This window comes from Bos indicus x Bos taurus, chromosome 27 (assembly GCF_003369695.1).
Source record: "Bos indicus x Bos taurus breed Angus x Brahman F1 hybrid chromosome 27, Bos_hybrid_MaternalHap_v2.0, whole genome shotgun sequence".
NCBI classification, from domain to species: domain Eukaryota; kingdom Metazoa; phylum Chordata; class Mammalia; order Artiodactyla; family Bovidae; genus Bos; species Bos indicus x Bos taurus.
The window spans coordinates 2481456-2504887 of record NC_040102.1 but is presented as its reverse complement, the minus strand read 5'-3'; the positions used below and the strand labels follow the sequence as shown (position 1 = coordinate 2504887).

Below are 23432 nucleotides of genomic sequence, written 5' to 3'. Positions count from 1 at the left end.
TTGGGCTTTTGCTGGGTTCTCTCTGCCCTCTCATCAAATGTGGGGCTTCCCTGGTGGCTCAGATAGTAAAGAATCTGCCTGCAATGCAGGAGGCTGGGTTTGATCCCTAGTTCAGGAAGATTCTCATCAAATATAACAAACCTCTCATCTCCTTCAAGTCTCTACTCAAGGCTCTCCTCACCAATATGGGTTATCAGCCATCTCATTTAATTCTTAAATACATGGGTTATCCAGCCATGTCATTTGATTCCTAAGTCTCCTCCCCACCCTTCAATCCTGTCAAGGCTGATGCTGCTTATTCTGCTCTGCTTTTGTTTTTTCTTTTCTCAGTGACATTTACCACCTACGAACATGAGACTTTCTTATTTTTTACAGTTTCTGGGTTTTTTTGCTCATCTCTTGCCATTACCAACTGTGCAAGCTCCATGAAGGCAGGGTTTTTCCTTTAGTTCACTGATATATCCAAAATTCCTAGAAGAGTGCCTGATAATAGTCGGTGCTCAAGAGTCGGTGCCCTTGAATTGTTGAACTGAAGGGTATACTGAAGGGGGTTTGGCTTAGACTCACAATAGTATGTTCAACCTCACAAATATTCAGGGAGATGTCATTTAAACAAGAGACCTTCCCATGACCGTCAGATTTTCTCTTTTTACAACTATTATAGGCTGATGTCATCAGGTATAAAGACGTGACAACACGGAGCCCTTTGTAGTTTATTGTGAGACTGTACGTAGCCACAGTCACAGGGAGAACAACTTTGCCATTTCTCTTTCTGAGCCTAGAGAGATCCAAGGATGAGCACCATTTATCACCATAAAATATAGAGAGTGACTATCTCAGTCTCAGTAGAGACCTAGACACGTGAAGCATTTATTCTGCTTCTGAAGTAAGTTACCAAAGTCTACATCTCTAGTTTAGAGGAATTTCACCTAATACTTAATGTAAAAAGCAACTTGAGAGAATTCCCTGGCAGTCCAGTGGTAAAGACTCTGCACTTTCACTGCTGACGGCCCAGGTTTGATCCCTGGTCAGGGAACTAAGATTCCACGAGCTATGCAGAGTGATCACATACAGAAACAAACAAAGCTACACATAAAAGCTAAAAAAAAAAAAGCAACTTGAACATGAGACAAGCACATACATGCCAAAATTACATCTATTATGTAATTATTGTTAAACAGACAAAATAGTACTATATATTTTTGGAGATATGTATACACATATATGCATATGAAAATCATGAATATATAAATGAGAAGAAACCATCGTGATTTCAGGAGGTGGGAGTGAGAGGAAAAACAATGAGTAAGTGGAGAGGAGGGAGAGTAAGACTGTGTTATTAGCATAGATTAAAAAAAAAAAAAAACATCTGAAGCAAATAGGGCAAAATGTTAAAATGATGTGGGTATCCAAGTGTCTACTATATTCTGTGCTTTCCTCTATATTAAAGATATTTTAAATTGAACATTTAAAAATATACTACATGCTTTATACTTTATTCAGGGTTAGCTATCTTCCCTGAGTATATAATATGCACAAAGTAGGTAAGTAGTATTTGTGCACAATTTTTTGTATAATACTTATTGTGATTTTATCTTTCTTAAAATTTCATGCAATTAGCAGTAAGTGAAAGAGGATAAAAGCATTCAGGAAATATGGATTTTTGTTGATATTAAACTCTTTCATCCATTTGAATTGCCATAGATAGAAGTACACCTCTGTGGCTTCCTCTGACATAAAGATTTTTTAAGTTACTCTGAAAAAATATCTGTAAATCTGATAGAAGTATGATAAAATATTAGGAAAAAAAGGAGTTTATACTACACAATTCCACTTTTGTGTTGGTATCTCAAATCATGTATTTTTTCCTGAAAATAGACTGTATAAAAGCAGACATACGGGAAACTGAGATCGCTCAGATACAGGTAGACAGTGACCTCCTGGTGTGACCATCATCTCTGCCAGCGGCTCTCCTGGTGTGCATGCTGCCACCTCGTGGGGCGTTTCGGGAACGACACTGGTACCACAGGCATCACAATCTGCCATTAGCTTAGAACAAAGTTGTGTCAAACCCATCTTTGGTCAGCATGCCCCAAAGACCTTTGAGTCGTGAAAAGAGCTGACGGTCTCCGAAGACCTGGTTTCATCCCTGAGCACCCAGTGCAGCCAACAGCTGCGTGTCCTCACTGTGTCCATCTCGGACAGAAGCAGCGGGCTCGGCTGTTTGCTGGTGGGCCGCGTGAGCCCGCCGGCTGAGGCTCCAGGCTCACCCAGAACCGGCAGACAGGGACCGGCGCGCCGGGGTGGGGCTGGGGAGGGGGAACGGGCTGGGGCGCCCCTGAGTCCTGCACCGGGCGCCCTCGCGGCCGGCCCCCTTTCAGCCGTGTTCTCCTTGCAGCCTGCACTTCATCGTGTTTGACACGGAGCTGGCCCACGACATCCTGCGGGTGTGGGACGGCCCGGCGGACAGCGCCATCCTGCTGAAGGAGTGGAGCGGCTCGGCGCTGCCCGAGGACATCCACAGCACCTTCAACTCCCTCACCCTGCAGTTCGACAGCGACTTCTTCATCAGCAAGTCCGGCTTCTCCGTGCAGTTCTCAAGTAGGTGAACGGCCCCTCCTCCCTCCGCGGTCCTCTCTTCCTGGGGTTGCCAGGGCGACAGGGCCCATTCCTGTCTAAAGGTTCCCCCTACTCCCGACAGGATGGACCTTTTGTTGAGCAAAATATAAAAATTTGAAAACCCCTATCAAGAGAACGGTTTGTCTTAGGAAATTCTCTCCACTCTCAGATGGTGATAGACAGATGCTGTCTTTGGTGGTGGTCTTTGGTGGTGGTGGTTTAGTCGCTATGTTGTGTCCAACTCTTGCGACCCCATGGACTGTAGCCTACCAGGTTCCTCTGTCCATGGGATTCTCCAGGCAAGAATATTTGAGTGGGTTGTCATGCCCTCCTCCAGGGAATCTTCCCAACCCAGGAATCGAACCCAGGTCTCCTATATTGCAAGCACATTCCTTACCAACTGAGCTACAAGGGAAGGCCATGCTCTCTTTAGTTATGTGGAAAGAAAATACTTTAAAGATTTGAGTTAACCAGTAAGTATCTGAACTTGGGCCCCAGACATGTGTGAGTCTGTACCAGAAGGTGAGGTTTATCTTGGGTGCCCCCTCCCCACACCTGACATCTAGCCCAGGCTCCTTCACCCCCTTGGGCGCTGCCACGAAGTCTGGATGTTGGCAGTCTGCTTCAGCTGTCTGCTCTCAGCTCCCCTGCCATTCTCCCTGCTTAGGGCTGAGGTGTCAAGCAGCTTCTGTAGGAGAGTCACCTCCGAGGATTTAGTAGCTTCACGTTTGCAGCTTTAAATGCTCACCTCCTGAAGACGGTCCCCGCCTTCACTGTCCAGCACATTTTTAAGGAATCATTTCCAGACGGAAGGGGTGGGGATGTTTTGTGGCAGTGGAGTCTGTGAATACCCTTCAAACCGCACCATGTAGAAGTGTGGTATAATGTGGTAGCTCCCAGGCCAGCTGTCATCGTAAACCAACCGGAATTTTCACATAAACACATTCTGGGTCGATTCATCTCTTGGCAGGTCACTTGTGAGCCACATTTAAGATTTATATTAGAACATGGATTGAGGTCAATTTTATGTTTTAAGGGGTTGGTAATGAAATTGAGGTTAAAGTCTGCACAATTTCTTACCTCGGGTTCGCTGTGCTTCAAGGCAGTAATTTGTGAACACGTGTTCACGGAATAGAATCTCTATGTGGTAAAAATTTCACTGCTTTATGGCAAAAATATCAAGGTAAGTTTGCTCCAGTTATCCTGGATTGGGGAAAAAAATGTTTTTGTTCCAAGATTATATAATTTTTGCTCTTTTTCTTTGCTGTCTTCAGAAACGGTGGTGAGAGTACACGGCAGGTGTGGTGTACTGTCCTTATTTGACAACAAAACCTTCGGTACCGTTATGAGGTTATGTTTTCCCCTCCTACCCATTATGTACTCTCCTGGCTGCGTTTTTGCTTTTTTCCTTTTATAATAGACTTTTTCAGCGCAGTTTTAGGTTCACAGCGCATGTGAGAGGAAGGTGCAGAGATTTCCCACGTAGACTCTGCCTCGGCCTATACACAGCCTCCCCTATTATCTATATCCCCACCAGATGGTACATGTGTTACAGCTGATAAACCCATACTAACACGTCATCACTCCAAGGCCATGGTTTACATGGTGTTCACTCTTGTGTTGCACATTCTATGAGTCTGGACAAGTGTGTAATAATATGTATCCATCATTACCGTCTCATATAAAGCAGTTTCACTGCCCTAAAAATCCTCTGCGCTTTTCCCATTCATTCCTCCCCCATCCTAAATAACCCCTGCCAAACAGTGATAGTTTGTCTTTCTCCATAATTTTGCCTTTTCTAGTATCAGGTAGTTGGAATCATATAGTATGTAGCTTTTTCACATTGGCTTCTTTCAGTTAATAGTGTGCATTTAAAGTCCCTCTACCACCCTTATGGCAGAAAGTGAAGAACTAAAAAGCCTCTTGATGAAAGTGAAAGAGGAGAGTGAAAAAGTTGGCTTGAAGCTCAACATTCAGAAAACTAAGATCATGGCATCTGGTCCCATCACTTCATGGGAAATAGATGGGGAAACAGTGGAAACAGTGTCAGACTTTATTTTGGGGGGCTCCAAAATCACTGCAGATGGTGACTGCAGCCATGAAATTAAAAGACGCTTACTCCTTGGAAGGAAAGTTATGACTAACCTAGATAGCATATTCAAAAGCAGAGACATTACTTTGCCAACAAAGGTCCATCTAGTCAAGGCCATGGTTTTTCCAGTGGTCATGTATGGATGTGAGAGTTGGACTGTGAAGAAAGCTGAGTGTCGAAGAATTGATGCTTTTGAACTGTGGTGTTGGAGAAGACTCTTGAGAGTCCCTTGGACTGCAAGGAGATCCAACCAGTCCATTCTGAAGGAGATCAGTCCTGGGTGTTCATTGGAAGGACTGATGCTGAGGCTAAAACTCCAGTACTTTGGCCACCTGATGTGAAGAGTTGACTCATTGGAAAAGACCCTGATGCTGGGAAGGATTGGGGTCAGGAGAAAAAGGGGGCGACATAGGATGAGATGGCTGGATGGCATCACCGACTTGATGGACATGAGTTTGGGTAAACTCCAGGAGTTGGTGATGGACAGGGAGGCCTGGTGTGCTGCGATTCATGGGGTCACAAAGACTCAGACATGACTGAGCAACTGAACTGAATTGAACTGAAGGCCTTCCCTTAGCTTGATGGCTCATTTCTTTTCAGTGCTGAATAATATCCCGTTGTCTGGATGTATCACTGTTTATCCATTCACCTAATGAAGGAACTGTTGATTGCTTCCAATTTTTGGTGATTATGAATATAGCTGCTATAAACATTTGCATGTAGGTTTCTGTATGAACATAAGTTTTTAACTCCTTTGCATAAATACCAAAGAGTGTGATTTCAGGATTATCTGGTAAGAGAATGTTCTTTTATTTCTGACCTTTTAAAATCTTCCCTTTTAAAATTTCAAGTGACGGAACAAAGAAATCATTTATTTTTTTACATTCTTCATTATATTCTCTTTTAAAAAGACATCTCCTAGTTTGGGTTAAAGACAAAGGAGTGTCTTTTATTATAGTTATTTGAGAGCATAGACATTTATATCCTATATTTGTAATTATGCAAATAATATATTTAATTAATATACTTAGGAAGTGATAAACATGAACACATCCGTTAAAGTTCCTACAAAAATGAAACTTGCTTAACTGAACTTTGGTTTTCCAAGTGTTCTAGTTTGAACAATATGAAATTGTCATTTTTGCAGATTAAAAAAAATGGTTAAATATTGGCATTTATGGTTTAACGTAGCATTTTGTATGTGTGCATGCATGCGTGCTCAGTCACTTGAGTCATGTCTGACTCTTTGTGACCCTGTGGATGGTAGCCCACCAAGCTCCTCTGTCCGTGGGATTCTCCAGGCAAGAATACTGGAGTGAGTTGCTGTGCCCTTCTCCAGGAACATTTGGTATAGGGAAATACCATTTTAAGAGTGAAAATATAATGTTGATTCTGAGGTATTTTTGTGAATGAGTTTAAAGAATGAGGTCTTTAAAACTCTATGGGAAGGAAAAATTGCAAGATATAAAAACGTTGCTTGGCATTATTTAGAAAAACTTGGATTGAATTGTGATGCTGAAAATTTGGGTTTGTATCTTGACCTCTGGGGCTTCCCCAGTGGCCAGTAGTAAGGAATCCACCTACAATGCAGGAGCCGCAGGAGATGCTGGTTCAGTCCCTGGGTCAGGAAGATCCCCTGGAGCTGGACATGGCAACCCACTCCAGTATTCTTGCCTGGAGGATACCATGGACAGAGGAACCTGGCGGGCTAAAGTCAGACTAAAGCGACTTAGCACAGCACACAGCCCAGCACACTTTCCCTTCGTCTGCTCAGATCTACTCTCTGCCATGTCTCAGGCTTCTCAATCCTAGTGGTGGACATGTGTGGATGAGCTTGGTGCCTTTTAGCTGGTTCCTCCAGTGAAGATCTCGGGCAGGAGACAAGAGGTGCAGGGAGGAAAGTGGTGTCAGGCTGTAATATAGCTCCCTTTCAGATTCCCTCAGTCAGTGCTCACTGTTCTTCTCAAGAAGCTGTATCCATACAGTTCCTTTCCAGGTTTCTATACACCTAGTAACTACACTTCTACTTGGGCTTTTCCAAATCCAACATTTGTAAGGAAACCTTCTCAAATAACCCCCTGGAAGTGTGTCATATCTTTCATTTTGGATTTTCAATGATAGAGTTCCCAAAGGAACATTGTCAAACCCATGAAACTGACATCCCCATGTCCCAGGAACCCCCTTCAGCATCAAGCTGGGATATCTGGTCAACCTCCTTGTACCCATGACCAAAAGTATCACTTTCCACTTGTGCAGTTTCTGAGCCATTTTTTCCCCATTGGGGAATCCAACTATAAAACTAAATCAGGCTGGAGCCTTTTGAATCAGTTCTAATGAGGTGGATGAAACTGGAGCCTATTATACAGAGTGAAGTAAGCCAGAAGGAAAAACATAAATACAGTATTCTAACGCATATATATGGAATTTAGAAAGATGGTAACAATAACCCTGTGTACGAGACAGCAAAAGAGACACTGATGTATAGAACAGTCTTATGGACTCTGTGGGAGAGGGAGAGGGTGGGAAGATTTGGGAGAATGACATTGTAACATGTAAAATATCATGTAAGGAACGAGTTGCCAGTCCAGGTTCGATCCACGATACTGGATGCTTGGGGCTAGTGCACTGGGACGACCCAGAGGGATGGTATGGGGAGGGAGGAGGGAGGAGGGTTCAGGATGGGGAACACATGTATACCTGTGGTGGATTCATTTTGATATTTGTCAAAACTAATACAATTATGTAAAGTTTAAAAATAAAAAAAAAATAAAAAAAAAAATAAAAATAAATAAAACAAAGGCTTGAATCCCCTTGAAAAATGTGAAAGAGCCTATCCCTCGAGCCCAAGAAGCCTTGCTGCTCTTCTGTAGGTAGAAGCTGGGAAAAGCCCATTTATTTGTCTTAATAATCCTGAAACATAAAAAGAAGAGGTACTTTATATGTAAGTTAGATAATGCTGCCATTCCTAATACAAGCTAACGTTAGACTGTGAAGTACTGGCACTAATCTGTGATTTCAAAGGGGCTTCCCTTGTAACTCAGGTGGTAAAGGATCTGGCTGCAATGTGGGAAACCCAGGTTTGATCCCTGGGTTGGGAAGATCCCCTGGAGGAGGGCATGGCAATCCACTCCACTATTCTTGCCTGGAGAATTCCAGGGACAAAGGAGCCTGGTGGGCTATAGTCCATGGGTCACAAAGAGTTGGACATGACTGAGCAACTAACAGTTTCACTTTCATGATTTCAAAATAAAATTTAAAAAAATAGTGGAACTTAAATATTTTCCTCAAATAATTGATACTTCAAGTATGACCTTTGTTGCAAAACAAAAATGACATTTATTCAATAGTCTTAAATTGGTTTTCTTGGTAAACCATTCTAACTTGATCGTATGCCAATACTGTGTGAGCTCAGCATTGTAGGTGTAACTTAATCATTGAAGGGAGAAGCTTATTTGAATAGTTTTCTCAGACATTTGAATTATCAGATTTTCCTCAATAAACTTAAAACAGGAGAATTTAACATAAGTGTTGCTCTCCTTCTCAGTCACAGAATCCCATACCTGACTGGGGCTTTTTAATTTGACTGCTTGTCTGTTATTAAGACACCTTCTTCAGCTGTCTTCCGTATCCCCACCCTCTCCTGGTCCTCCTTCTTCCAGTGGCCACCCCATTAGAGTCTTTTCCCTGGCTCTCATCTTTCCTTCCCCAAGCTGTGAAGGCTGGATGCCATGAGGAACATCCTTGTGTCGCTCTCTTCTGTCAGTAGTCTCTCCTTGGGCTTTACCAGCCAGCCTCCTGAGCCCTCCCTGGGGTCCTCAACTGCCTCTGGGATCTCCCTCCGGTTTCACATGGAGACAGAAACAGGTGACTTAGCACATGAAACGTGACCACATTCCAGTTCTCTCCACTCCCAAACCTGGTTTTCTCCAAGCCTTTCCCATCTCGGTGAATGCTAGCTCCATTCTGAGAGTTTCTCATGAGAGAGCCTTTGAAGTCATTTTTTCATAAACCCCTTCATCTTCTGCCCCCCATATACTCCAGCATCACTTTCAGTAGGGCCCATATTCAAAGTCCCAGATCCAGCCAGTTCTCTCCACTGTACACATGTCCCCTTGGTCTGAGTCCTTTTGGCCTGGACTGAGCCTCCACAGATTACTGATGGGCTTCTCTCCACTCTTGGATAAGTGTTTCCTGATCAAAGGAGCCAGGATAGGTCTTTTAAAAAATATATCGGCTTCTTTATTTATTTGACTGTATTGGGTCTTAGTTATGAGACATGGGATCTTCGTTGCATCACGAGGAGTCTTTCGTTGTGGCACATGGACTCTCTGGTTGTGGCGTGCAGGCTCAGTAGTTACGGCATGCAGACTTGGTTACTCTGTAGCTTGTGGGATCTTAGTTCCCAGACCTGGGATCAAACCTGTGCCCCCTGCATTACAAGGTGGATTCTTAATCATTGGACTACCAGGGAGGTCCCAGGCTGGGTCTTAATGAGGCAACTTGCTTCTGGCCAGAACTCTCCACTGTCTTCCCATCTCAGCCAGAGAGAGTTCTGGTTCTCCTTCTTGCCAGAAATAACAGCTATCAAAGCTTGTATGCAAACTTCTGCAAAACCCTTCTGTATGTTTTCAGTTTTCATCCACAATCACTGCCCCCCAACCCTATCAACCTCCTGTGGCATCCATGCCAGCAGGAGGCCAGCCCTGCTTGGTAGGCACATGTTTGGTATATGTCCATTTTACATCAGAGTAAATGGACATATCTGTTATTAGACAGATCTACTAACATGTATGCATCTTTGTTGAACTTTTAAGCTTTATAATTCTTTATACATATATCTTTACCTAATATTTTCCTCTATGCATGCTTTTCCTCTTTGCTTGCTCAATGAATCCACACATGGACAGAATATATTTTAAGGCCTCTTAATCAGAATTAATCGCATTGTCACTCGCAGTCCCCAAATGCAATGCTCATGTTTCTGATACAGTGTGTGCCCCATCGTGTGTGAGCATCTTATTTGCAATCTAAAAGACTAAGGTTGGGCTTCCCTGGTGGCTCAAATGGTAAAGAATCTGCCTGCAATGCGGGAGACCCAGTTTCGATCCCTGGATTGGGAAGATTCCCTGGAAAAGGAATGAAACTCAAGTATTCATGCCTGGAGAATTCCTTGAATAGAGGAGCCTAGTGAGCTACAGTCCATGGGTCACAAAGAATCAGACATGACTGAGACAATTGCCTGGACTGAATGATGAGACTAAGTTCCTGGAGGGCAGAATGTCCAGAACATGATATATAGTCAGTGGTTACAAAGTGTTTTCTAACTGAATATACTTGAAACCTTTCTAGTGATGCAAATCTTAAAAATACTAGGATGATTTTGATTGTGTGACAAGAACCATATCATCTACTGATCTTCTGAAAAGGTTGTGTTTTAATACTGACATCAGCTTCATTCAAAGATGTTAATAGAAAAGCCTTTAATAATAAATGTTTGAATGCTAATTTTAATAATAAAGATTCTTCCACCCCTGAGTTATCTTCTATCCCAATGTTAGTATTTAAGATAAATAGTCCTTATATAATATCTATTATCAGTAGAAGTGGTCAGGATAGACCATTTTTACTGCTAAAAAACATTGCTGCTGCTGCTGCTAAGTCGCTTCAGTCATGTCCGACTCTGTGCGACCCCATAGATGGCAGCCCACCAGGCTCCCCCATCCCTGGGATTCTCCAGGCAAGAACACTGGAGTGGGTTGCTATTTCCTTCTCCAATGCATGAAAGTGAAAAAGTGTAAGTAAAGTTGCTCAGTTGTGTCCGACTCTTAGCGACCCCATGGACTGCAGCCCACCAGGCTCCTCTGTCCATGGGATTTTCCAGGCAAGAGCACTGGAGTGGGGTGCCATTGCCTTCGTATGCATCTTTGTTGACCTTTTTAAGTTTTATAATTCTTTATACATTTATCTTTACCTAATTATTTTGATACCAGGTAGAAACCAAGCAGTCCATTTTCATTTTATAAAGATTAATACCCACTTTAAATGAACATAGTTTAACCTCTGATTTGTTAAATTTCCTTATTTTATTTTATAAAAATGATCATTCTTCCCAGCGTTAAGGCAACCTTGGGCGAGGAACGACTGGTTATTGGTGGTGACCCTTAACCACAGTGCTGCACGTCCATGTGCAGGTTCGACGGGCCGCTGATGGAGCAGCTGCACAGCACGCCTCCCTGCCGTGCACTTTACCTGCCCTGTGCTGTAGAACAGCACCCCTCCCCTAGAAAGGAGAACTACCAGTGCTCACAAGGTATTCAAGCCCGCTCAAGGTCCATTGTCCCGCCAGCTCCACACAGCATGTAACGCGTGAGGACAAGAACTGACGAGTGCAATTATGTTACTTGTAATCAGCCTAACACTTTTCATTAAAGCTTAATTACCATTTAATCATGCATAAAATGCAAGAAAATGGAGTTCAGTTCACAGGAGTGACCTTTACTCTGGGGGGTTAAATAAACGGCGGCTGAGCCTCCAGCGGTCAGACTTCCAGGCCTTCCCACCCCAGGGAAGATGGGCTCCAGGGTGATCTCGCTTCCTCGGAGTCCCAAGATGGATTTCCTGTAAATAGCGGCCGTAACTACACGACATCCCTCCCTAATTTACTTTATTGGAAGATAATTTAATAGGTACATTTTCATTTTAAAAAATCATTTGTTGTTTATAGCAAGAGAGGCCCTTGGGGCTGCCAGTTGCCGAGCAGAGTAGGGTTGTTTTATAGGAATGAGTTGGTCATAAACCCTGGGCTCCTGCGCCTCCTGTCTACCTGCAGACAGTACACGGCAGGTGCCACCAGACGGCCACCCACCCTCTCTGCTTTCTCAGGACTCGTGGGGTCCGTGGAACGTTGACCACACATTCTTGTCTTTGGCCACATGCACACGTAGATTGTAAATGAGGCCAAAGAGTTTTGTCCACCTTTGATACCAGGCCTAGCTCACGACAGAGGTAGAATGGTTGTTCATTGAATTACTGAGACTAAGATGCTGGCTTAACTGAAATTCTAAATTCTGGATTCCACAGAGTGCTGGGGTTTTAGCTGTGGTTGGCGGTGGTTTAGTGGCTAAGTCATGTCCAACTCTTTGAGGCCCCATGGGCTGCAGCCCGCCAGGCTTTTTGTCATGGGGTTTCCCCAGCAAGAATACTAGAATGGTTTGCCATTTCCTTCTCCAGGGGACCTTTGCAAACCAGGGGTCAAAACTGGGTCTCCTACATTACAGACAGATTCTTTACCAACTAAGCCATCAGGGAAGCCCTTTTAGCTGTGGTTAGTTTTGTCAAATGCCACCAAGATTGATAGGAAGAGGAACAGAGAGAAACAGGACACCTGAATGACACTTCTCCTGTTCTTGGGGTCATGTCTTTCCCCCTGTCCAGTTTTATTGAAATATAATTGACTTATTGCATATAAGTTAGATTCTGCAATCTGAAAAATAAAGCAGACTAGTGAATATTTTAAAAAAGCAGACTCATAGATAGAGAGAACAAGCTAGTGGTTACCAGTGGGGAAAGGGAAAGAGGGAGAGGCAAGACAGGGGTATGGGATTAAGAGGCACAGACTAGTATGTATAAAATAGATAAGCCACAAAGTTATACTGTACAGGGAAATATAGTCATTGTTTTGTAATAGTGTTAACTCAAGTATAATTAAAAAAATATATCAGATTGCTGTGTTGTATGCTCCAAACTAATATTGTAAATCAGCTATACCTCGAATTTAAAAAATAATAAAAATAATTGACACATAGCATTGTGTAAGTTTAAGGTGTACAACATGTTGATCTGATACATTTATGGACTGAACAGAATGATCACCACCTTAGCTTTTGCTCACCTCACATCGCTTACCGCTGTTTTTGGTGGTGAGAACAGTGAAGGGCTACTCTCTGAGCAACCTGCAGATACACAGTGCAGTCACATACAGCCATCTTGCTGTGCACTGGACCACAGCACTTACTCATCTGTAGCTAGAGATCTGTGCCCTCTGACCAGCATCTCTCCATCCCACCCCCCCACAGCACCGGCCCCTAGGAATCACCATTCCAGCCTCTGATTCTGTGAATTCAGCCTTTCCAGATTCCAAATATATGATATCATACAGTATTTGTCTTTCTCCTTCTGACATCTCACTTAGCACACTGCCCTCAAGGTCCATCCATCTTGTGGCAAATGACAGGATTCCCTTCTTTTTCATGGGTGAATAATAGTCCTGTGTAAGTGTGTATGTATGTATGTGAGTGTGTGTAGCTGTGGGATTGCTTGATCATGTGGTAGTTTCAGTGTTTTCAGGAACCTCCACACTGTTTTCCATGGTGACTGCACCAGTTAACATTCCCACCAACAGTGCACAAAGTGTTCTTTTCCTTGAGGGTGTGTTTAATACTTACCATGAGAGAGAGAGGAGAAGGCAATGGCACCCCACTCCAGTACTCTTGCCTGGAAAATCCCATGGACAGAGGAGCCTGGTAGGCTGCAGTCCATGGGGTTGCTAAGAGTCGGACACAACTGAGCGACTTCACTTTCACTTTTCACTTTCATGCATTGGAGAAGGAAATGGCAACCCACTCCAGTGTTCTTGCCTGGAGAATTCCAGGGACAAGGGAGCCTGCTGGGCTGCCGTCTATGGGGTCACACAGAGTCGGACACGACTGAAGTGACTTAGCAGCAGCAGCAGCATGAGAGAGAGAGGAGCCCTTTTCTATACAACCAGCCAGAGCGTCATCTGCACCTACCTTTCTGCTAGTCTCGATCCCACTCATACTGAAGGCTCATAAACCATTCCTCAGACATCAGCGATTTCTGTGCAGAGTCCTAGCATGATTCCCCCAGGACCTCAGATGTAACTCTGCGTCACACACGATGCTTTGGGCAGGGTTACGCTTTCTTGCTTTAATGAGAAGGAAGTGCTCCTAAATTTTATAGACTGAATTATCACAACATCATTCAGAAATAAGCTGAGTCAGTGAGGACAGCATAAAAAATGAGTCACTGTGACAAATATTGCGGTTAAGCATCTGACCACTCTGTCCAGAATAGAGGTCACCCTTAGTTTCATAATGTGTGTGATCACATTGGTGTAATAACTAGGAATTAATGAACTGACCACTCATTCATTCATTTGTGTATTCTTTTATTTATACACTGACAACTAAAAAAATTTAGTCACAACCTGAAAGTAGAGTGTTATTTTATTGGGTGAGAATGTTTAGGACTCCAGCCCAGGAGGCAGCATCTCAGTAACGCTGAGAAAACTGCTCTAAGGAGGTGGGCAGGGGAGTCAGGCTATATACAAGTCTGCAGCAAAGGGAGCAGGCAGTCTGAACATTAAAGACTGGGTAGCAAGTTAAGGAACTCAGTGTTCTGTGCATGAGAAGATGCAAGCCTCGGGGCTGCCTGAATGCATGCCTTTTGTGTGCACCTCGGCTGTCTGGGGCCAATCCAGTTTCCTTGGTCACGTCTCTTCCTGCATTCCCCCAGCTCCTCGGCAAGCACATGGAGTGTGACAGCTTACTCTGGATCGCAGTTTGGGAAGGCTTATTCACATTTGGAGGCCAGAAATCACCGATGGTGGTGGCATTTCTTGTTTATTGATATGGCAGAAGATCCTTGCATTTCACAACACCAACCAGTATTCAACCCCTTCCTGCTGCATTCCTGATGCTTTGTGAATGTGGAGGATCAGAGCTGAGATGTAGATGTTACCTAGTCTTCATAAAAGATATGAAAGAGGCAGGTGGATTTCACCTCCCCTGAGGCTTATGCTGTTCACCCAGTCTCTCTCCTGGTCTCTGTCTGCCTCCTCCGGACAGCCCGCCTGGCACCCCAGCTGCCTAGGCAGGACTCTGCTCCACTGTGGCTCACAGAGACAACCTCTGCTGTCCTTGGGTGACCAGCCACCTCCGAGGTCCTCAGCGCCTCTCACACCCTGTGGTCTCCACTCCATCCACCCGTCACTGTCAGGAACACACACTGCATTCAGATTTAGCAACACTGTTAGAGTGGAAAGGAAAAAAATATGTATACATATACACTTCCCTGGTGGCTCAGATGGTAAAGCACCTGTCTACAATGTAGGAGACCCGGGTTCGAGCTCTGGGTTGGGAAGATCCCCTGGAGAAGGAAATGGCAACACACTCCAGTACTATTGCCTGGAAAATCCCATGGACAGAGGAGCCTGGTAGGCTACAGTCTATGGGGTCACAAAGAGTCAGACACGACTGAGCGACTTCACTTTTATACACATACACATGTAATGTTAAGTATTATGAGGCTCATTTAAACTATAGTAAGCTGCCTACCATTCTAATGGATAATGGCAGAAACCAAAGAGGAACTAAAGAGCGTCTTGATGAGGCCAACTTCGGGAGATGGTGAGGGACAAGGAAGCCTGGGCACTGAAGTCCATGGGTTGCAGCTGGAGCGTCATCTGCACCTAACTTTCTGCTAATCTCGATCCCACTCATACTGAAGGCTTGTAAACCATTCCACAGACAGCAGCGATTTCTGTACAGAGTCCCAGCATGATCCCCCAGGACCTCAGATAGGGCAACTGAACAACAACACCAAGCTGCATAATCCTGTATCTTGATGAGGGTGAAAAAGTCAGCTTAAAACTAAGCATTAAAAAAAAATTAAGATCATGGCATCCAGCTCTTACTTCATGGCAAACAGCAGGGGAAAAGGTGGAAGTAGTGAAAGACTTCCTCTCCTTGGGCTCCAAAACCACTGCGGACGGTGACTGCAGCCTTGAAATCAGAAGACGGTTGCTTCTTAGTGGGAAAGCTATGACAAACCTACACAGTGTGCTGAAAAGCAGAGACATCACTCTGCCAGCAAAGGTCTGTATAGTTAAGGCCACGGTCTTCCCATGGTCATGTACAGGTGTGAGAGCTGAATGGTAAAGAAGGCAGAGAGCTAAAGAATTAACGCCCTCAAACTGTGGCGCTGGAGAAGACTCCTGAAAGTGCCTTGGACAGCTAGGAGATCAAACCAGTCTATCTTAAGGGAGATCAACCCTGAATATTCACTGGAAGGACTGATGCTGGAGCTGAAGTTGAAGCTCCAATACTGTGGTCACCTGATGCAAAGAGCCAACTCATTGGTAAAGACCCTGATTCTGGGAAAGATTGAGGGCAGAACGAGAAGAGGGCATCAGAGAATGAGATGGCTGGATGGCATCACCGATGCAATGGACATGAACTTGGGCAAACTTCGGGAGATGGTGAGGGACAGGAAAGCTTGGTGTGCTGAAGTCCACAGGTTACAAAGAGTCGGACATGACTGGATGACTGAAAAACAACAAGCTGCATAATCCTGCATCAGATAACCCTCAAAGGTGCACAAGCCTGTGCACACACATGTGATATTATATAAGTTTTAGAATAGGCATCACAGAGGCACTGTTTTCTACCCAGGACTTGGGGCTAAGCCCCATCTACACAGCTCTGTAAACAAGCATGTGTATGATTTTCGTGTGAATTAGGTGAAATTAGGGCATCATACTCTTTTTCATCATACTCTTTTTACTGCCCACAGTGTTGATGAGGGCTAATCTCAACAGTAAGGAACACAAAAGCACTTTGATTTATCGATTTTCCCCAATATAAGGGATTGCTATTATTTATTCTCAGTTCTAGAGGCATATTGACTCAGGGGAAGTATATGTGATAAATGAGACAGTCTGCGGTTCTCAAATTAGATCCCCCCTCTCTCTTGCCTCCTGTTTCACACCACTCAGTTCACACTGACAAAAGCAAGATCCTCCCGATACTTGGAAGGTGTGGAGATAGTGAAGCTGTGATTTAGAAACAGGAAAAGACGGTAAACAAGTGAATAGCACTTGATCACCCTAATGATTTAGTACCAGATCTTTGCATTGCTGCAACCATCTGAGATTTCTGTAACATACTGAAGTTGTTAACCATGTACTTGTTATCAGTGAAGAATTTGCAGAGTGTCTAATGAAAAATGTGATACTCATCTTTTTCTCTCAAGTCCATCTTATGTATACAGATTATTTTATTTTTCATACCTCGGAGAACTGAGAATCAATTTAACTGTGGTGACTAATGTTATAGACGTTTAGAAATGAATTTTTGGAGGATGAGGGTTGAAGGTTTTAATTTGAGTGTGACTAGATATAAAGAAACTAAAATCTCTTTGAATAACTGAATGAGGGAATCTTTTTTGTTATGAGGATGCAAAACATAGGATTTTATGATATGTTCAAATTTTGCATATTTTTGTTACTAATAGATGTAATGGTTTTTTTTTTTTTTTTAATAACTAAAGGCTAAAATATTTTTAAATTTGCAGGAACAGACATACTTGGCTTTGCATACATGGTATATTTGACATGATGAAAGGAGTTATGTTCATTAGTATTTTTTTCAGGGCACTTACAATTCCTTTACAAAGGAGGGGCTAAGCTTAGTCCTCAGTGCAATCTTTGGAACTTAACCAACATAACTGATTCAAATACTGTGGTGAATGCGAGTAACCTGTTATACTCTTATATGTTTTAGAAATTTTCCGAGTGCATTCTTTTACATACATGGTCCAATGTTTAACAACAATGTGGCATGCAGAACTCAAAAATATAGTTTTATAACTAGCAAATAAATATTAAAACATTTATTTGCAAGGAATAGAAACATTATTTGACTTACAGATACCACCTAAATTGGACATTTATTATGTCCCACTAATGTTCTAGTTCCAATAAGTGATTATGAGGATCTTTGAGATCACTTTAAAAGCTAGTTTGAAACATTGAAAACAAGTTAATTAAAAAATTGTTGTGTAGTCACCCAGTTGTGTCCAACTCTTTGCAACCCCATGGACTGCAGCACACCAGGTCTCCCATCCCTCACCCTCTCCAGAAGTTTGCCCAAGTTCATGTTCATTGTATCAATGACGCCATCCAGCCATCTCATCCTCAGATGCCCTCTTCTCCTTCTGTCCTCAATCTTTCCCAGCATCTGGGTCTTTTCCAACGAGTTGGCTGTTCACATCAGATGACCAAAATAGTGGGGCTTCAGTTTCAGCAACAGTCCTTCCAACGAGTATTCAGAGTTGATTTCCCCTAAGACTGACTGTTTTAGGGTCTCTTTGCTGTCCAGGGAATTCTCAGGAATCTTCTCCAGCACTACAGGGCAAAGGCATCCATTCTTTGGTGCTCTGCCTTCTTTACAGTCCAGCTCTCATAACTGTACATGACCACTGGGAAGACGGTAGCCTTAACTATGTGGACCTTTGTCGGCAGAGTGATGTCTCTGCTTTTCAAAACACTGTCTAGATTTGTCACAGCTTTCCTGCTGAGAAGCAGTCATCTTCTGCTTCCATGGCTCTGGTCACCATCTTTCACTCTCTACCTTTATCCTCCTCAAGAGGCTCCTCGCTTTCTGCCATCAGAGTGGTATCATCCACATATCTGACGTTGTTGATGTTTCTCCTGCCTATCTTGATTCCAGCTTGTAGCTCATCCAGCCCGGCCTTTCTCATGATGTGTTCAGTATTTAGGTTAAATAAATGGACAGCCCTGTCATACTCCTTCCTCAGTCCTGAACCAATCAGCTGTTTCATACAGGGTTTGAACTGTTGCTACCATACATGACCACTGGAAAAAGCATAGCTTTGACTAGATGGACCTTTGTCAGCAAAGTAATGTATCTGCTTTTTTTTTTTTTTCATCCATTTTATTTATTTATTTATTTTTCTCTCTAATTTTATTTTATTTTTTAAACTTTACATAATTGTATTAGTTTTGCCAAATATCAAAATGAATCTGCCACAGGTATACATGTGCTCCCCATCCCAAACCCTCCTCCCTCCTCCCTCCCCATACCATCCCTCTGGGCCGTCCCAGTGCACCATCCCCCAGCATCCAGCATCATGCATCGAACCTGGACTGGCAACTCGTTTCCTACATGATATTTTACATGTTTCATTGCCATTCTCCCAAATCTTCCCACCCTCTCCCTCTCCCACAGAGTCCATAAGACTGTTCTATACATCAGTGTCTCTTTTGCTGTCTCCTACACCGGGTTATTGTTACCATCTTTCTAAATTCCATATATATGCGTTAGTATACTGTATTTATGTTTTTCCTTCTGGCTTACTTCACTCTGTATAATAGGCTCCAGTTTCATCCACCTAATTAGAACTGATTCAAATGTATTCTTTTTAATGGCTGAGTAATACTCCATTGTGTATATGTACCACAGCTTTCTTATCCATTCATCTGCTGATGGACATCTAGGTTGCTTCCATGTCTTGGCTATTATAAACAGTGCTGCGATGAACATTGGGGTACACGTGTCTCTTTCCCTTCTGGTTTCCTCAGTGTGTATGCCCAGCAGTGGGGTTGCTGGATCATAAGGCAGTTCTATTTCCAGTTTTTTAAGGAATCTCCACACTGTTCTCCATAGTGGCTGTACTAGTTTGCATTCCCACCAACAGTGTAAAAGGGTTCCCTTTTCTCCACACCCTCTCCAGCATTTATTATTTGTAGACTTTTGGATCGCAGCCATTCTGACTGGTGTGAAATGGTACCTCATAGTGGTTTTGATTTGCATTTCTCTGATAATGAGTGATGTTGAGCATCTTTTCATGTGTTTGTTAGCCATCTGTATGTCTTTTTTGGAGAAATGTCTATTTAGTTCTTTGGCCCATTTTTTGATTGGGTCGTTTATTTTTCTGGAGTTGAGCTGTAGGAGTTGCTTGTATATTTTTGAGATTAGTTGTTTGTCCGTTGCTTCATTTGCTATTATTTTCTCCCATTCTGAAGGCTGTCTTTTCACCTTGCTAATAGTTTCCTTTGATGTGCAGAAGCTTTTAAGGTTAATTAGGTCCCATTTGTTTATTTTTGCTTTTATTTCCAATATTCTGGGAGGTGGGTCATAGAGGATCCTGCTGTGATGTATGTCGGAGAGTGTTTTGCCTATGTTCTCCTCTAGGAGTTTTATAGTTTCTGGTCTTACGTTTAGATCTTTAATCCATTTTGAGTTTATTTTTGTGTATGGTGTTAGAAAGTGGTCCAGTTTCATTCTTTTACAAGTGGTTGACCAGATTTCCCAGCACCACTTGTTAAAGAGATTGTCTTTAATCCATTGTATATTCTTGCCTCCTTTGTCGAAGATAAGGTGTCCATATGTGCGTGGATTTATCTCTGGGCTTTCTATTTTATTCCATTGATCAATATTTCTGTCTTTGTGCCAGTACCATACTGTCTTGATAACTGTGGCTTTGTAGTAGAGCCTGAAGTCAGGTAGGTTGATTCCTCCAGTTCCATTCTTCTTTCTCAAGATCGCTTTGGCTATTCGAGGTTTTTTGTATTTCCATACAAATTGTGAAATTATTTGTTCTAGCTCTGTGAAGAATACTGTTGGTAGCTTGATAGGGATTGCGTTGAATCTATAAATTGCTTTGGGTAGTATACTCATTTTCACTATATTGATTCTTCCAATCCATGAACATGGTATATTTCTCCATCTATTAGTGTCCTCTTTGATTTCTTTCACCAGTGTTTTATAGTTTTCTATATATAGGTCTTTAGTTTCTTTAGGTAGATATATTCCTAAGTATTTTATTCTTTCCGTTGCAATGGTGAATGGAATTGTTTCCTTAATTTCTCTTTCTGTTTTCTCATTATTAGTGTATAGGAATGCAAGGGATTTCTGTGTGTTGATTTTATATCCTGCAACTTTACTGTAGTCATTGATTATTTCTAGTAATTTTCTGGTGGATTCTTTAGGGTTTTCTATGTAGAGGATCATGTCATCTGCAAATAGTGAGAGTTTTACTTCTTCTTTTCCAATTTGGATTCCTTTTATTTCTTTTTCTGCTCTGATTGCTGTGGCCAAAACTTCCAAAACTATGTTGAATAGTAATGGTGAAAGTGGGCACCCTTGTCTTGTTCCTGACTTTAGAGGAAATGCTTTCAATTTTTCACCATTGAGGATAATGTTTGCTGTGGGTTTGTCATATATAGCTTTTATTATGTTGAGGTATGTTCCTTCTATTCCTGCTTTCTGGAGAGTTTTTATCATAAATGGATGTTGAATTTTGTCAAAGGCTTTCTCTGCATCTATTGAGATAATCATATGGTTTTTATTTTTCAATTTGTTAATGTGGTGTATTACATTGATTGATTTGCGGATATTGAAGAATCCTTGCATCCCTGGGATAAAGCCCACTTGATCATGGTGTATGATCTTTTTAATGTGTTGTTGGATTCTGATTGCTAGAATTTTGTTAAGGATTTTTGCATCTATGTTCATCAGTGATATTGGCCTGTAGTTTTCTTTTTTTGTGGGATCTTTGTCAGTTTTTGGTATTAGGGTGATGGTGGCCTCATAGAATGAGTTTGGAAGTTTACCTTCCTCTGCAATTTTCTGGAAGAGTTTGAGCAGGATAGGTGTCAGCTCTTCTCTAAATTTTTGGTAGAATTCAGCTGTGAAGCCGTCTGGACCGGAGCTTTTGTTTGCTGGAAGATTTTTGATTACAGTTTCAATTTCCATGCTTGTGATGGGTCTGTTAAGATTTTCTATTTCTTCCTGGTCCAGTTTTGGAAAGTTGTACTTTTCTAAGAATTTGTCCATTTCTTCCACGTTGTCCATTTTATTGGCATATAATTGTTGATAGTAGTCTCTTATGATCCTTTGTATTTCTGTGTTGTCTGTTGTGATCTCTCCATTTTCGTTTCTAATTTTGTTGATTTGATTTTTCTCCCTTTGTTTCTTGATGAGTCTGGCTAATGGTTTGTCAATTTTATTTATCCTTTCAAAGAACCAGCTTTTGGTTTTGTTGATTTTTGCTATGGTCTCTTTTGTTTCTTTTGCATTTATTTCTGCTCTAATTTTTAAGATTTCTTTCCTTCTACTAACCCTGGGGTTCTTCATTTCTTCCTTTTCTAGTTGCTTTAGGTGTAGAGTTAGGTTATTTATTTGACTTTTTTCTTGTTTCTTGAGGTGTGCCTGTATTGCTATGAACTTTCCCCTTAGGACTGCTTTTACCGTGTCCCACAGGTTTTGGGTTGTTGTGTTTTCATTTTCATTCGTTTCTATGCAAATTTTGATTTATTTTTTGATTTCTTCTGTGATTTGTTGGTTATTCAGCAGCGTGTTGTTCAGCCTCCATATGTTGGAATTTTTAATAGTTTTTCTCCTGTAATTGAGATCTAATCTTACTGCATTGTGGTCAGAAAAAATGCTTGGAATGATTTCTATTTTTTTGAATTTACCAAGGCTAGCTTTATGGCCCAGCATGTGATCTATCCTGGAGAAGGTTCCATGTGCGCTTGAGAAAAAGGTGAAATTCATTGTTTTGGGATGAAATGACCTATAGATATCAATTAGGTCTAACTGGTCTATTGTATCGTTTAACGTTTGTGTTTCCTTGTTAATTTTCTGTTTAGTTGATCTATCCATAGGTGTAAGTGGGGTATTAAAGTCTCCCACTATTACTGTGTTATTGTTAATTTCTCCTTTCATACTTGTTAGCATTTGTCTTACGTACTGTGGTGCTCCCGTGTTGGGTGCATATATATTTATAATTGTTATATCTTCTTCTTGGATTGATCCTTTGATCATTATGTAGTGACCTTCTTTGTCTCTTTTCACAGCCTTTGTTTTAAAGTCTATTTTATCTGATATGAGTATTGCTACTCCTGCTTTCTTTTGGTCCCTATTTGCATGGAAAATCTTTTTCCAGCCCTTCACTTTCAGTCTGTATGTGTCCCCTGTTTTGAGGTGGGTCTCTTGTAGACAACATATGTAGGGGTCTTGTTTTTGTATCCATTCAGCCAGTCTTTGTCTTTTGGTTGGGGCATTCAACCCATTTACATTTAAGGTAATTACTGATAAGTATGTTCCCGTTGCCATTTACTTTATTGTTTTGGGTTCGAGTTTATACACCGTTTTTGTGTTTCCTGTCTAGAGAATATCCTTTAGTATTTGTTGGAGAGCTGGTTTGGTGGTGCAGAATTCTCTCAGCTTTTGCTTGTCTGAAAAGCTTTTGATTTCTCCTTCATACTTGAATGAGATCCTTGCTGGGTACAATAATCTGGGCTGTAGGTTATTTTCTTTCATCATTTTAAGTATGTCTTGCCATTCCCTCCTGGCTTGAAGAGTTTCTATTGAAAGATCAGCTGTTATCCTTATGGGAATTCCCTTGTGTGTTATTTGTTGTTTTTCCCTTGCTGCTTTTAATATTTGTTCTTTGTGTTTGATCTTTGTTAATTTGATTAATATGTGTCTTGGGGTGTTTCTCCTTGGGTTTATCCTGTTTGGTACTCTCTGGGTTTCTTGGACTTGGGTGATTATTTCCTTCCCCATTTTAGGGAAGTTTTCCACTATTATCTCCTCAAGTATTTTCTCATGGTCTTTCTTTTTGTCTTCTTCTTCTGGAATCCCTATGATTCGAATGTTGTAGCGTTTAATATTGTCCTGGAGGTCTCTGAGATTGTCCTCATTTCTTTTAATTCGTTTTTCTTTTATCCTCTCTGATTCATTTATTTCTACTATTCTATCTTCTAATTCACTAATCCTGTCTTCTGCCTCTGTTATTCTACTATTTGTTGCCTCCAGAGTGTTTTTAATTTCACTTATTGCATTATTCATTATATATTGACTCTTTTTTATTTCTTCTAGGTCCTTGTTAAACC

At 41.9% G+C, this 23432-nt stretch overlaps 1 protein-coding gene across 3 annotated transcripts in view; it reads left to right on the top strand.

Annotated features, from left to right (window-relative positions):
- The window catches only part of CSMD1 (CUB and Sushi multiple domains 1), a 2076272-nt gene that overhangs the window by 1776398 nt on the left and 276442 nt on the right, over positions 1-23432 (top strand). For all 3 annotated transcript variants that reach the window (XR_003509135.1, XM_027530260.1, XM_027530259.1), the window contains exon 26: positions 2399-2601. Coding sequence is in view for 2 of the 3 variants with exons in the window: in XM_027530260.1 (XP_027386061.1) it covers positions 2399-2601 (203 nt within the window). In the remaining variant the exon portion in view is untranslated. The remainder of the gene's footprint in view (positions 1-2398; positions 2602-23432) is intronic.